Genomic DNA, 14,933 nt, shown 5'->3' with positions numbered 1-14,933 from the left:
CAACAATGTATTCGTCAGCTCTTACGGCAATGTTCGTGCTTAATTCTGCCGCCTTGCTAGCGGCTTCTCTCTGAACAGCTGATCTGCTAGGCTGGGCCGTTGCCCTCTGATGCTCCACTCGCCTGTTAACATGTAGCGCAGTGCACGGCGAAGATGAGTCATCTACACACGCACCTGACACTTGCTTCGCCACAACACACTGTGTCGTTCCACGCCTGTCCCTAAGCTGTCTCATAACTTCACTGTTAGTCCGGTAATATTTCTTAGATCGGGGCTGGTATGTTCTGTCCGCTTCCGTTTGGCCCGCAACGTTCGCGGAAATCAGTTTCCCGCGTCATTATTATTTTGCGCGGCGTACCCTCTACCGCGACCTGGATAACTCCCTCTTCCTCTGCCCCTACTTCCCTGTGTCATGTTGACGCGAAAACCATCACCGTCATTCCTCTCATCATTATTACGGTTATTCCTGTTACTAAAATTCTGATAATTTGCATGACTTTCACGCCAGGGCTCTTCGTCTTCGACCCTTTCGAGAAATGCATGGAAGCTGCGATGATTGCTTCACACATATCTCTTCGAAACTTCTGGAAGTTTTTTATATAGCTCCCATATGATTTCAGAATCGGATCTTCTCCCTCTTAAGTGTGTCAACTTTCAGTACCAATATTCATAGAAATCTTTCAAAGAATTCCTGCCCCCGGTTATCATGAAGTTTGGGTATGATAAACTTGCACCACAAATGATCCTGTTTTTGTTCGGACCAGTATTCTTACGTCATTAGTTCGGTATTCAAGTTAATTCCCGTGCTTAGCGTCACCAGCTAAGGTGCTAATTACTACGTTTATTTTCTCCTGACCAGACAAGTGTTTAGGAAACATCCTTTCGCAATTTTTAATGAAATCCAACGGATGCCATCCGTTATGTTTTTTGATGGGATCGAAGCGTTTTTCACCTTCCAACAGCTTTGTTAGTGGCGTGCCATTACAGACAACGCCAGGCCTATTTTTGATTTAACTGTCTAGATCGAAAATTTTGCCTTGAATTTTTGATGTATTTTGTTCACACTTTTGCACAAATCCGATAACTTTTTCACCTAAATCTCTTTCATTATCTGAAACTGCTTTTTCGACTGTGGTATTCCATGTTGGCATTCGTTTACGATCTCAGTTTTAAGACCGAAAACTTTTTCATCTACTTTTGTTTCAACTAGATGCTCTACTTTCTCTTGGATGTTGAGAATTTCAACATCAAACATACTGTTAATGTTGCTGTGCTTTAAGCTGACCAACTTGTGTTTTAAGCTGCTCGTCAACGTGTGTTTTAAGCTGATCATTCTGTGTTTTGAGCTGCTCACTCTGTCCTGCAATTTGTTCGGTTAATCATTGAAATATGTCGTTCATGCTTAAAATTTTCACACTATTTTGTTCTACGGAATCAGTGTATTCCAATCCTGTTTCAAAATTTTCTTTCAATTCTTTCTTTATCTGTGGTGAATCAAACATGTCAGTGGATTCGTTCACATACCCACTATCATCTACAAAGTCATCCTCTACTTCCTGTATTATTCCTTGCTGTATTCAAGGCGATCTCGACATTTCAATCTGTTCATTAACATGTTCGTGGTATTGTATGTACGTCAATTGTCTACCGCTAATGCCATCTGTTATCTGGCCGCGTAACCTCCTGTCATTGCAAGCCGCATCTTCCATTACACTCGGCCAATCTACTGTGTTTACGTTCTTGTCCATATCGAACGCAAATTACACCCCACTACCGTACTTGACATTCACAGCTATTTACTTTACTGAATAATATTGCAATTCGTGCCACTGAACATCCACTGTTCGGTATTCACATTAATTTGTGACCGACAACAACTGGATGTCCTGTCACCGGGAGCCACTTGTAATGTGCGAGTGGGGCACACAATACTCTTCAAAGCCTGTGCTTTGGTAAGTGAGCGGGGCTCACCCTATGAGAAAGGATCCCCGTACAGACATCGACCACGTGCACCTGAATGGTCACAAATCAGACCCACAGCCACTCTGTAACAACAATGATCCGTCAAGTAAGTTCGAAATGCAACCACACATCAAGATGCACCAAAAGCAAACCAGAAGATGCCACCAATCTGACAACAATACGGTCGCCAGACTAATTAGGCACCAACTGAGTTTCTTCCCTGTACAAGTTGGTACACATTCATGCAAAACAACAGGTAACAACACTGCATAATATAGTAGAATCCCAGAACCAGAAAATCTACCGAACTGACAGTCTGACGCCCCCCACTGACATGAGTACACAACACCACACCACAATGTATACTACAAAACTTTATACTGTCCATCAATCTGACTAAAATCGGGCATAGGTCACCCCAGAAATAGCAATTTTGAGCCACACACAAAATGTCAATTTTGTTGATTTTTGGCAGTCCCGTCTTTTATCTAGCTTGCAGCATTTGCTTTTTCTTTTCAGCCCTGTTTTCCATTCACCTTTATATTTATAGTACATTTGGCAATCTGAAACTTACATAAGTACAATGAATAAAAAAAGGGGAGGGGAAGGGGAAAGGGGGGGGGGGGTTCCGCTGAAACTGTCATGATCACTGTACTAAAAAAACTGACTACTGAATTTATTATGAGTTCAAGATTTCCAGTATACAAGTTACTACTCTTTTCATCCTATTTACTGCTCGTTTAAATACCTTTATATCTGTCTCGAAATAATTAAGTTTCATATCTATATCAATAATAAAGTTATCTTTCAACTTCGTTAGACCTTCGTTATTCATTTAATGGTTCATTAACAAAACAGTTCTTTAAACACCATTCTAACATAGCTAGTTCTGCAAGTAATTATTATTAACACAAAATTTAATTTTTCATTTCGGGACACTCGCTTTGCACAACATTTGGAAAGGACCCTGTCTAGGTTAGTTGTGAGGATAATTAAATGGTAGGAAAGTTCTGGTAAAATTTAGGTTATTATTGAACACTTCACTCTATGGTCCATACGAATGTACTAAAAGTTTCAACCTGCTTGTATCGATGCGGAGGTTGGCGGGCGGCCAGATGGCGAGGCACAGAGCACACATACAACCACAGCTATGGCTCTTGACATATCAGCACTTTAATTCTTCTTTGCGTCGCAATACTTTTCCATTTAGTGCCTATGGACTTTTGCCATGCTGTGTGGGCATTGGAACGGCATACCCGAGGCTCAATGAAGCTACGTCTGCCAGGAGAGCCTCCTCACTCCAGAACGTATTGCTCAAACCAGTGCCAAACTCCAACTACTACTGCTGAGCCCGTTGCGCCGTGCAGTGCCCGTGCGCATTTTCCCGCACTTCGCTTCCTTACAGACAGGGTATTCACCCGAGGTTTTGCATTCTACATATCCTAACACATTGCCTACGTATGGACCAGACGCACAGTTACAATTTTAAACATCTTACAACAGTCTCAAAATTTGTTACATTTCAGTTGTATTACAATATTGCTTGATATTTGACATAAACATTAATATTCACATTGAAACTTGTTTACAGTTTTCTTAACACAGTGACATGAAACAAAAAAGAAATGAAATCAGAACATCAGTTATACTAGTTTATCGAAAAATCAGATGGAAAAAAAATTCACTTATATGTACAATAGTACAGTGTCGTCGTTGTTACAAGCTGACGTGCATTTGTGGTGAGCTTGCTTGTGTGAATGAGTGTGTGTATATCTCTTTCTTTTTCTGACAAAGGCTGTGGCAGAAAGCTAATGTGTAAGTGTCTTTTAATTGTACCTGGCTGCAACTTAAGAAGTCATCTTTACGGTAAATAGCAATCTATCATTTCCTTACCTTGTTTGTATAATTACTGATATATTTTGGATGTTGTGTGTGTTTGGTAAGTTATTTGTGCACAGTGATACATGGTAGTGGCCATATATTCCAAAAGTCAGCTGATTATGATTGTGGTGGACTAAAAATTGCAGCCTAACTAAGGAAAAAATGTAAATAATTTAAGAGTAAAGGAGAGCACTCACACAAGGAGCAGATGTGTGTCTGGGATACCTGTGCCATGGAGATTTTTCCTTCTGCAGTACCAAGTTTGTGAGGAGGGACAGGGCTTGGTAGAATCTGAAAATATGACAGTCATTGTGAAAGGAAGGATGGAGACCACAGAAGGGAATTTGTATGCTAAGATTGTTGGGGGACCTGCCCAGGTAGCTGCGCCTGTACCCCCATCCTTGGATTGAGTGTGCCTGGTGGGCTAACGGCGAGGGGTTGGTGTGCAGGCCAGCCTGGATCTGCTTTTTGGACAGTTTCCCACATCCCACTTGGTGACTTCAAGGCTGGTTCACATGTTCTGCCTCTGATACATGCTAAGCAAACATTTAGAATACTTTCCCATGCACGCACACATAATTTACTGTATATGCAGAGAGATTGGGTACACTGCCGCTGTCCTTGGTGATGTGAATAGGAGACTTATGACCTTAGCTGTTTGGTCTTCTTAAACACTTATTCACCATCAGCTATAGGGGGAATTCCATGGCTTATGCAGCATTTAAGGAACAGGATATATGACTGGGTCTTAGCTAGGGACAGGGGTACTTTTCTGAAGTGTCCCAGATAGATGGAGCATGGAGCTATTTGGGCTGTCACTAGGAAAACATAAAGTAGACGTGGGAAACGGCTAAGTGGAAATGTTAGGCGATTTAAAGGGAACTGTGGATAACAAGGAGAGGGTTTGTAGAATGAAAAAGCTGAACGAAATTTTCCTAAGAGTTATGGGATAGGTCTCTGACTTAAGAACATTCAGTCACACATAAATTATTGCCACATATTGGGGGGGGGGGGAGAAAACAAATGTAAAATTATGTTTGGAGCAGTCTGTGAGGATGTAAGAAAGGCTCTGCTAGAATGTAAATATAAGTTGTTTACGTTCTACCAGGACCTTCCTTACCACAAGAAAAAATTGTGTTATGTGGGAAAAGTTGACAATGGCTGGGAGAGCAGTATGCTGAACCCATGCCTCTCTTTACTGCATCCAGATAATGCTATTTGACAGAGGGTTACATTGCGACCAGTTAGTACCATGCAATCCTCTGGGCCTTAAGTAAAGTTTTGTATTTTTGTTACCTAATAATTGCGTACAGGCTGTGAACCTTAGTTCTAAGGAACTACTAAAAAGCATTAACAAGATCTGATCAGTCTGCGTCACTGAAAATGGAATGTTGGGTTGTGTGTTGGAGTGTATTTGACAGTTCAACTGGGAGTTTCATAGACTTGCCTTCTGTGTTTATGTAGTGAAGTCAGTAAAGCATTTATTCTGCAGTTGTGAGATTATTTTGTAAATTACTTAAATGCACATCTCTTCAAATATTTACTTACTTACTCCTTGGCTCTACAGCCTTGAAGAAGGGCCTTGGCCTGCATCACAATATCCTGCCATTCTATCCAATCCATGGCTCTTCAGATACTATTGAAATTTTGTTCCTGTTTCAAGCACACTTACTTCACATGGTATTTTTTGCTAGTTTTAAAAATAAATGTAGTGTGTGCTATAATTTATGCAACTATGATAGAAGACAGAAATAATTTTAAAAATGTGAACTACAGTTTACATTATCATATTACAACACTTAACAAATTTTCATGCAAACTTTGCACCTCGTTTTTTAGAGCTCTGAGTGGACAGCTGTATTCTGGTGCAGAGGATTTCTTGCAAGGCGAGAAGTGGCAATCTTACCAGATTCAAAATAATATTAAAGTCATGACTTATTAGCAATGTGTCTGACACGTCATTTGTTAATCTGTATTATAAATAGGCCTCTCTACAAATGTGACCATGCAACTAATGGTGGTGTTGTTTGATGCAGCTGTTCACACTAGTCAGTTCTATGCAAGCCCCTTCATTTCTGCATAAATATTACAGCCTACTTCCACTTGAAACTGCTTACTGTAGACAAGCATTGGTCTCCGTATACAATTTTTGTCCCCCCCCCCCCCCCCCCCCCCCCCCCCACATGCGCACACACCACATGTGCACACATTCTTTCATCCATTACTACAGTCTGATTTCTACAAAAGTTTTATATAACTTTTACTATCTGTGGTTTATCCTTCTTAATGTCAGAGTTTCAAAGAAAGTATTCTAATCAGTGTTCCCTTTCTTCATCCTCTCTCTAAGATAATTGATAGGGTCAGTATTGCCTCCTATGTATCTACAGTCCAGCAAAATCCGAACTGATCTCTTTTCCTTCAACAACTCTGTCTGTTCTTGATGTTAGCATTTGGCAACCAACTTGTGGTTGGGTGACATTCCCACCTCTCAGCACATGCCTTCTGAGTACTTGGGTTATTATTACATTCTTTTTGACGTTGTAAGCTCCTTACTAATTTTTGGTATTATAGTTTGTTAACATTCAGACATTGAACTGATTGATGAGTAGTGGACTCTCATCCGTATATTGCATTATTAGCTGAGACTGTGTGCTTTAACAAATGTCATCATGGTTAGATTCCATGTTTTAAATAATGTATTACCTGCCCTGTCTTCGCACAGGTAGCATTAAGGCAACACCCATGCTCAGATGAGTAAGAAAACTTGGGCTGCCATTACCGAAAAGTGGTTTCAGGTGCTGATGCACCTGCCATATTCTCCTGATTTGACCCCTTCTAATTACTGCATTTGGAGCGATGGCGACTTCCCATTGCAATGGCGGGAACGTGTCATCGTTCCGGTGCTAAAGGCTGGGAAGAACCCACTAGATGTTGACAGCTATCATCCCATCAGCCTCATCAACTTTCTACGCAAGCTGCTTGAATGTGTGGTGACCCGGTCTCGGGACCTTCTGGCTCTGTCCCAGGGCGGTTTTTGCTGAGGACACTCCACTATTGACAGCTTGGTGTACCTGGAGTCTGCCATTCGATCAACTTTTTCCCAACGACAACACCTCATTGCCATCTTTTTCGATCTCACGAAGGCCCATGATACTACTTGGCGACACCACATCCTCACTACTATGCATGAGTGGGGTCTCTGAGGCCCACTCCTTATTTTTATACAGAAATTTTTATCACGCCCCACTTTCAGAGTTCGCATCGGTGCTTCCCATACTGCACCCCATATACAAGAGAATGAGACCCTGCAGGGATCTGTCCTGAATGTCCCACTCTTTTAAATAGCCTTCAGTGGTCTCACATTAGCAGTAGGATTGTCAGTATCTCCGCTCCGTTACGCTGCCAATTTTTGTATTTCGTTGTGCTCCTCGTCTACTGTTGCAGATGGCCCTCCATCGGCCTTTTATATCTCTTCTCGGCCAGTTTGAGGGCTCAGAAATAATCTACACCTTGGACCACTGGTTGACAGTCTTGTTGGCTACGCTTATGCTCACATTGGCCATACTGAACAACACTTCTTGCTGGATGGCTGCAGCATTTTCACTGCAGAGTTGGTTTCCATCTGTCGTGCTCTGGTGGGTCCTTTGTCATTTGTAGTGACTCCTTAAGCAGCCTACAAGCTCTTGACCAGTGCTTTCCTGACATTCTTTGGAATTGTTAATCCAGGAGTCTCTTTATGCCACCTGCACCAGTGGAAGCTCAGTGACCTTCATTTGGACCACAGGCCATATCAGGATACCAGGCAATGAGCTTGCTGACAACCTGGCCAAACAGGCCACCAATAAACCATCTCTGCAGATTGGCCTACTGGAGACCGATTTGCAAGCTGTCTTCTGCCACAAAATTTTCACAATCTGGGATACTGAATATCGTACTCTTAGTACACCAAATAAACTCCGTGCTATCAAAGAGACGACGAATGTGTGGCGGTCATCCATGCGAGCAATTCACGGGGAATCTGTTGTCCTTTGCCGGCTCTGCATTGGCCATACGTGGCTAACACGTGGCTACCTTCTTCATCATGACGACCCACCTCGGTGTCGCTGTGACTCCCTTCTGACTGTCGTGCACATCTTTCTTGACTGCCCAATTTTAGCTGCTCTGAGGAAGACTTTTAATCATCCCAGCACCCTGCCTTCGGTGTTCTGTGACAATGCCTCAGCGGCAGATTTAGTTTTACGTTTTATTAGTGAAGGGGTTTTTTATCATACCGTCTAAGGGTGGGTGTTTGGCCTTCTCTCTGGGGCCTCCACCTTCCCTCCAAAAAACTCTGTCACCCTTTCTTTTCATTTGTTTGTCTTTGTGTTCATCTTTTCCCTACATGTGTTCATCTTGCCTTGTCATTTTGGGGTGGACATTTTAATGTGTTGCAGAGTGGCTGGCTCATCCTCGTTTATTCTTGTGATCAGCCATCCCAGACCATCTGCTCTATGGTTTTAATACAATCTTGTGCTTTTCCTTATGGTGTATGTTTTCCCTTTTTTTTTTTTTTTTTTTTTTTTTTTTTTTTTTTTGCGTGTGGTTCCGCATTCATTTTCCCCCTTTTCCTTTTCCAAATGTACTTTGGGAGTTGTTTCACCCTGAGCCTTGTTTGTGTGTGGAACAAGGGACTGATGGCCCTGTAGTTTGGTTCCTTTATCCCTCAAAACAACCAATCTGATATGGACAGGCGTGCTTAGCTGGCCTTCGGTGTGGATGAGATCAACATCAAGGAAAGTAGCATGGGATTCGAAATAGGACCTGGTGAAATTCAATTGGGAGAAGGTATTTAGAGAATTTTTGAAAATAGATCCATCATTTAGAATACCCTGTATTGTCAACATTTTATGTAGACTCTTGTGTGTTGCAATTTAACAAGAAGTTTTAATTTATTTTTAGTTGTGCTTTTTATTTTTCCCTTGCTTGTCTATTATTTACAGTGTGTACTTTATAGTGTAAGTTCTACTTATTTTTAATCGTGTTATTTGTTATTTTAGTGCATTTTAAAAGCTTTTAATGTAACATGGATGGTACCATTCATTTTTCTGAATTGTGGGAACTTTTTATAAACTTTTTAACTTTGTAGTAGTGTACCATAAACATAAAATTTTACTGCCTTCCTTACTGAGAGCAAAACATACTAAAAAATATTTTTTTCTCACCCACTCTAGATTCAAGAACTGAAGCGAGTGAGTGCCTTATCTACCTCTGCGGACAGTGCACACATGCTTACAGCAGCCTTGATGAATGCAAACAGCACATGATGCAGGTTTACTCACCACTAATCAAAATTTTGTATTTTTATTTATCTGTATTGTCATTTACATAGCTGAACTTGTATTTTTCCAAGTATTGGAAATTATGACAATACTTGTGAGGATGCCTGGCTGAAATATTTGAGAAAGCCAGGCAACAAAGGCAACTTAAACTTAAAGATGATGCAGTTTTAATGGCCAAAAAGCTTCAGCAAACCAGAAGCACCATGAAATTAAGTGTCTTCTGGTGTGCATTGTTGATAAAATTGATTTTGGTGTTAAGAATGGAGGACTTTCCAGTCTTTGTACACATGAGCAACAAAAGACCTATAGATACGATACTTCACTGCCCATGGATTATCTGCTACTGTTAACAAAGAATTAATGTCCATTTGAAATTCTGCTTTCAGTGAAAAATTATGTCTTAATCACTTCTTATCTCCGACCAATTCCCTTTTTAATGAAGTACTTAAAAAAAGTAGAGAAGAATTAGTTGGACTCAAAATCAAGGCCAATAAACAGAAGCAAATTTTTAGTTCCTGGTGTGATTCCTGGTATTGAGATAACATTGTTTTCTTTTAACTAAGTGTACACTACAATTAACATTTTTGGAACACATTAAAATTGTAGTCTAAACTAAGTTCAGTGTTTTTAGGAAGCACATTCTGAATACTCCCTCTCTCTCTCTCTCTCTCTCTCTCTCTCTCTCTCTCTCTCTCTCTCTCTCTCTCTCTCACACACACACACACACACACACACACACACACACACACGCGGAAAGTGATGAGGAGAACAGAATGGTCACTACACTGATTCGTGTTAACTCAGTGTGCTTTGAGTTGCAATAGCAAGAAAGTCATCCTGTTTCTTGTTCCCCTACAGTTCAGCATTCTAAGTGAACAGTACAATTGAAAATTGTGCGAAATGTGTAATCCATTCTGGAATGTGATTTTAGTGTTCGTTTGCTACAGATACTAGCCTTGAATTTAAGCCATATCTGGTGTACACTTACATAGTTAGTTGGGAAGGATTAGAGACTAACTCTTAGGAAGTTGTCAAATGGATTTTTATCTGTTTTTTTTAAATAGATACATTTTGCATTTACTTTTGGTGGATTTGAATGTTGTGATGGTCAGTTTCACTAAAACTACCTTGTACTCACTAACCCCTGTATCCATCAGGATGCTCCCTATTTTGCTCAGGATTATTTGTTGCTAATAGGTCAAGTATTTTTTTGCAATCATTTACTCTTTGAGTGGGCTCCTAGAATAATTGCTCAAAATAATTTTCAGAGAAAGGTAAAATTTCTGACAATGTTTTATATCTACCACCAGCTTTGAGCATCTGTTTTTCCCAAAGTATCAAGAGTCTGTTGAAGTCAGCACCTACTATAATTGTATGAGTTGGGTACCAATTTGAGATGATACTCATGTTTTATTTGAACTATTCAGTAATTGAACCATCTGAGTAAGGGGGTCAGTAAAAGAAACCAGTTATTTATTTATTCCAGTTGTCAGTTATAACCCTTACACGTACTAACTTACAGAATATGTCTACTTCAATTTCATTACAAGATAAGCTACTTCGTCCGCCCCGATAGCTGAGTGCTCAGCGCGGCGGTCTGCCACGTCAAGGGGCTCGGGTTCGATTCCCGGCTGGGTCAGAGATTTTCTCTGCTCAGGGACTTGGTGTTGTGTTTTCCTCATTATCATTTCATCATCATCAGTGGAAGGCAACAGGAAACCACCACTGGAATCACTTCCGTAGACGCTCATGTGGCAGACCTGTCTGGCGAGGCTTCCCCCATGACAAGACCTGCCGTAAGGCAGCACACGAAGTAAGAACATAAGCTACTTCTAACAGCAACAAACACACCACCTCCAACTGTATTTAATCTGTCCTTTCTGAACACCACTAGGGCCTTGGTAAAATTTTCAGCTGATCCCTGTGGCTTTAGCCAGCTTGCATCTGTAACAATTTGAGCTTCAGTGCTTTCTATTAGTGCTTGGGGCCCTGGTTCTTTTCAAACACATCTGCAACAGTTTACAACTGCAATATTGATTGTCCCTATGTTTTACCCTCTTATCTTTGTTCATTCTGCACTCTTTAAGACTGAAATCTTTTTTGTTTTGTTTTCCTGATACCCTCTACCCTAAAATACTGTTCGGTCTGTTCAATACAGCCCCTGCTACTTATGTAGGCCCTTCCTGTGTGTAGTGGACCTCTGACCTAATTAAGCAAAACACGAAACTCCACCACTCTGTGAAATAATAAGTTTAGAAAACTGCAACCTACACGTTCACAGAACGTCTGAGCCTATACCAAATGTCTGAAATTGTTGCTGTTGACAATGTTACAGATTGTGAACTCTGCCTTTGTCTCGCCAACAAGACTGGAAGTCTTTACCATGTCAGCTAACTGCCCAAAACGAGACAATCTCTTCCAATCCAAAGCAACCACTTGTAGCCACCACCTGCAGTTGGCTGCTCAGTGTGCTCTTCGTGCCATCTGGAACTACTTGTTCTGGATCTGGAATGGTATACACAAAGATTTAACAGTGGATTTCTGCCTCTCCTTGGCAGCTATACCCCCAAGAGGTCCCATTGCATGCCTGATGTTGGAAATACCAACTACCAGTAATCCCACATCCTCTGTGGATGCCCAGATCTTGTGGGTCAGGAAGCTTTCTCGGGAACAGAGTGAGTGAGTGCACCTGGCTAAGGATCTTTGCCAGCCACAGGTAGTGCCTGAAACCTGTTTGTCAGATGAACTAGGGAGGCCCTTCAGTTGACATCCCCTGGAAAGTCTTTCATTGCGTGCCACAACCTGAAACAACCTCCCACTCGACCATGGGTGAGGGGCCATCTTCAATGCAAGCAGTAACCAGGGCCATCACTGCAGTGAACTGATCAGGGGCACAAGGGACATGCTGGACATACCTTGCATCCCCATAGCCAGTCCCTACAGCAATGCTCATTGTCAACAGCCTCAAGCTATGTGACTGAAACCAGCATACTAAAAACTGCAGAAATATACATTAAACAGTTATAAAAGATGCAGACTTGTGACTACTAGATACACAAACATGTAAGAAATGTGAGAGTTCAGACAAAAATGCATGCAGTAAATAAAAGATAAGTCGCTTCTTGTTGTTAGAAGCTTATTTCAACTCACAAACGAAACACTGTGCTCAGATGTGCTGCTTATGACATTGGAGCTGCTGCCAGGTAATGAGTTCTACGACTGTAATTGACTGCTCACACATAAACAAATAATATCAGTGTAATGACATCAGCTGCTGACCATTATCTTCTAATTACGTCTCAAATGTACCTCAATGAAAATGCAGCAGAACTGTGTGCTGCCTTTTTGAAACCGAATGAAAGGGCTGTGTTGACCCAGACTGTGTGAAACCATCTTCACATGATCCATTTGGTCTCTTGGCATCGATTATGAACAATAGTATTGATCCCTCAGCACCATGGCATATGAGTAGGTGGGCAAGAAAATAACTGGAATGGGGCCTCAATCGACTGCATTGGACTATCTTTACTAACAAGTGCAGGATTTGTCTGACACTAGATGATCATAATAGAAAGATGTAGAGGGGCCAAATACCAACTGTGCAACTCAGGCACTTGATTCAGTGGGTTCTGCAGGGAGTTGGGTCCATAATGCTTTGGACTGGTACAGGGTGCATATGACCTGGGACAACCGGGAGCTCTGGGAAAAACCCAGGAATGTTTTCATCTGGGAGAAAACCGAACTGGGAATTTTATATAATTCTGGGAATTTTTCTTTGTTTTAGTTTGCAGTTAATTTGTGTAATTTTGACTGGTAAGAATCAATACTCTAACAAAGGATATTACTGTATCCTGCTACTGCAGAATAATAGTGCAACAATAAAACGTGACTGAGAAAAAAAGAGGATATAACATAAATTGCAAAGGAAATGTGCCATATACAGCAACAAAACAGTGCTCATACAAGTGTTTGCCAACAGCAAAGTGTGTAAAAGGCTTTAGGAAAACTATGCAATGCTTCATAACAACAAATTGCCTCCGATGAGCGTGACATCACAACTGTTTACATTAGATTCATTTTAGCAGTTATGAATGGGCTCATGCGCTTGCGCAGTTGAGTGGCATATGAGTGGTACCATCTCTTATTTCTGGCTACATAAATGTGGCTGTTGGCTGTGTAAGCAGTCGCAGGAAGCAGCTAGATGCAACTGGGAAAAATATTACTGCCACCCCAAAGCTGCCAGATTCACACATGTGCAGCGGGCCTGGATCTATGAGGGAGGGGGGGGGGGGGGGGGGGTGCGAAATTCATATTGTTGAGGAGAAAAAAACCTTGTTTCACAAAGCGCCTAGCATCCAGTGCACGTTGTTCTATCCATTACTCATATGATTTTGATGCGCATCCCTGTTGGTTTATGAACACACTCTGTAAGTTGATTTCTGAATGAATCATAAGCCGCGTGGGGTAGCCATGTGGTCTGAAGCAACTTGTCATGGTTTACGTGGCCCGCTCTGTCGGAGGTTCGAATCCTCCATCGGGGATTGGCCTATGTGTTGTCCTTAGTGTAAGTTAGTTAAAGTTAGATTGAAATAGTGTGTAAACCTAGGGACCGATGACATCAGCAGTTTGGTCCCATAGTAAAAAAATAAATAAATCATAAGACGATTTTTGAATGTGTGCATAGTTTACATGATATCTCTGTCGGGGGAATCCTCGCCGCATCTATAAATAAAGTTTCCTGCAGACAAAAGTGGACCAGGCTATACAAGCTGAGCGGAGAAAAGCCAAACGAGTGAACGCCAATTGCTGTCTGATTATGTTGTTGTTTGGGTTTGCAAATGATCAGCGTTGTTATAATTACTAGGGAAATCCATAGATTCAGACAGCCAGAGTGTAAATAAATGACTAACAGGAATAACAGGCAAGAAAGGTTATGTATTATCTTCTCGGTGTATCCAAGAAAATGAAATTTTGTCAGAAAATGTTTGGCCAGATCGCCACACTAGTAAGGGCCAGTTGTACAGTCCCCATCTAGCAGCCGCTTAAGTTCTATTCCGGAAGTAGTGCAGAAAATGGTTTGTACGAACATAACAACGCCTAACCAGATAACAATCAGGGATAACTAAACCAGTGATTCTGGCAGGGTTAGTGAAGTTAACCAGTGAATAACTTTTGACAAAGGCAGGAATAGTTCCAGAATTAGTCATGACGAGGTTGTTTGTTAGAATGAAGAAGGAGAAGAAATGTGGACATCACACAAATTAGGGAAGAATATGATGATTCCAAATTTATATAAAAATCTCCTACTACTACTTTTCGATCTCATGCTTGAGAAATGGGAGTATATGAATGAAATGTGAAACTGTTTTCTAACATAAAGCTTTTTGCTTGTATTAGGCCTAATAGGCTTTTTATGTTGGTCTTCTTGAATTATATTCTGTCGTGTTATAAAAATGACTATTTGTGCCAAAACAGTCTCATTTATTTGGTGTGTGTTACAATTTCTGAAGTGTTAGAAAGACCTATTTTGTTTTGCCTAGAAGACAGTGACAAAATAGATGTTATCAGATTGAGAAACCACACCAGTCTTGGGTACTATTTGCATTAACAGCTTACGCAGTATTAGACAACGTTATTTCAATTTTTCATATAGCAACACATTCGATGAACTTTGATGAGGTAATTGATTCTTTCGCAGAAAGGAAAGCACGCCATGTAAAGCTGTAGCAGGATTAGAGAGAAAACAATGCTAGGAGCTAAGGATTGACGAAA

General features: G+C 41.1%; 1 protein-coding gene across 3 annotated transcripts in view; it reads left to right on the top strand.

Moving 5' to 3' along the window:
- The window catches only part of LOC126353988 (zinc finger protein 569-like), a 111,925-nt gene that overhangs the window by 66,862 nt on the left and 30,130 nt on the right, over window positions 1-14,933 (top strand). For all 3 annotated transcript variants that reach the window (XM_050003287.1, XM_050003288.1, XM_050003289.1), the window contains one exon: window positions 9,054-9,151. In XM_050003287.1, the coding sequence (XP_049859244.1) occupies window positions 9,054-9,151 (98 nt within the window). The remainder of the gene's footprint in view (window positions 1-9,053; window positions 9,152-14,933) is intronic.

The sequence above is a fragment of the Schistocerca gregaria genome, chromosome 3 (genome assembly GCF_023897955.1).
Source record: "Schistocerca gregaria isolate iqSchGreg1 chromosome 3, iqSchGreg1.2, whole genome shotgun sequence".
Lineage (NCBI taxonomy): Eukaryota > Metazoa > Arthropoda > Insecta > Orthoptera > Acrididae > Schistocerca > Schistocerca gregaria.
Note: the sequence above shows the minus strand (reverse complement) of the source record. Positions and strands in the feature narration are given on the sequence as shown.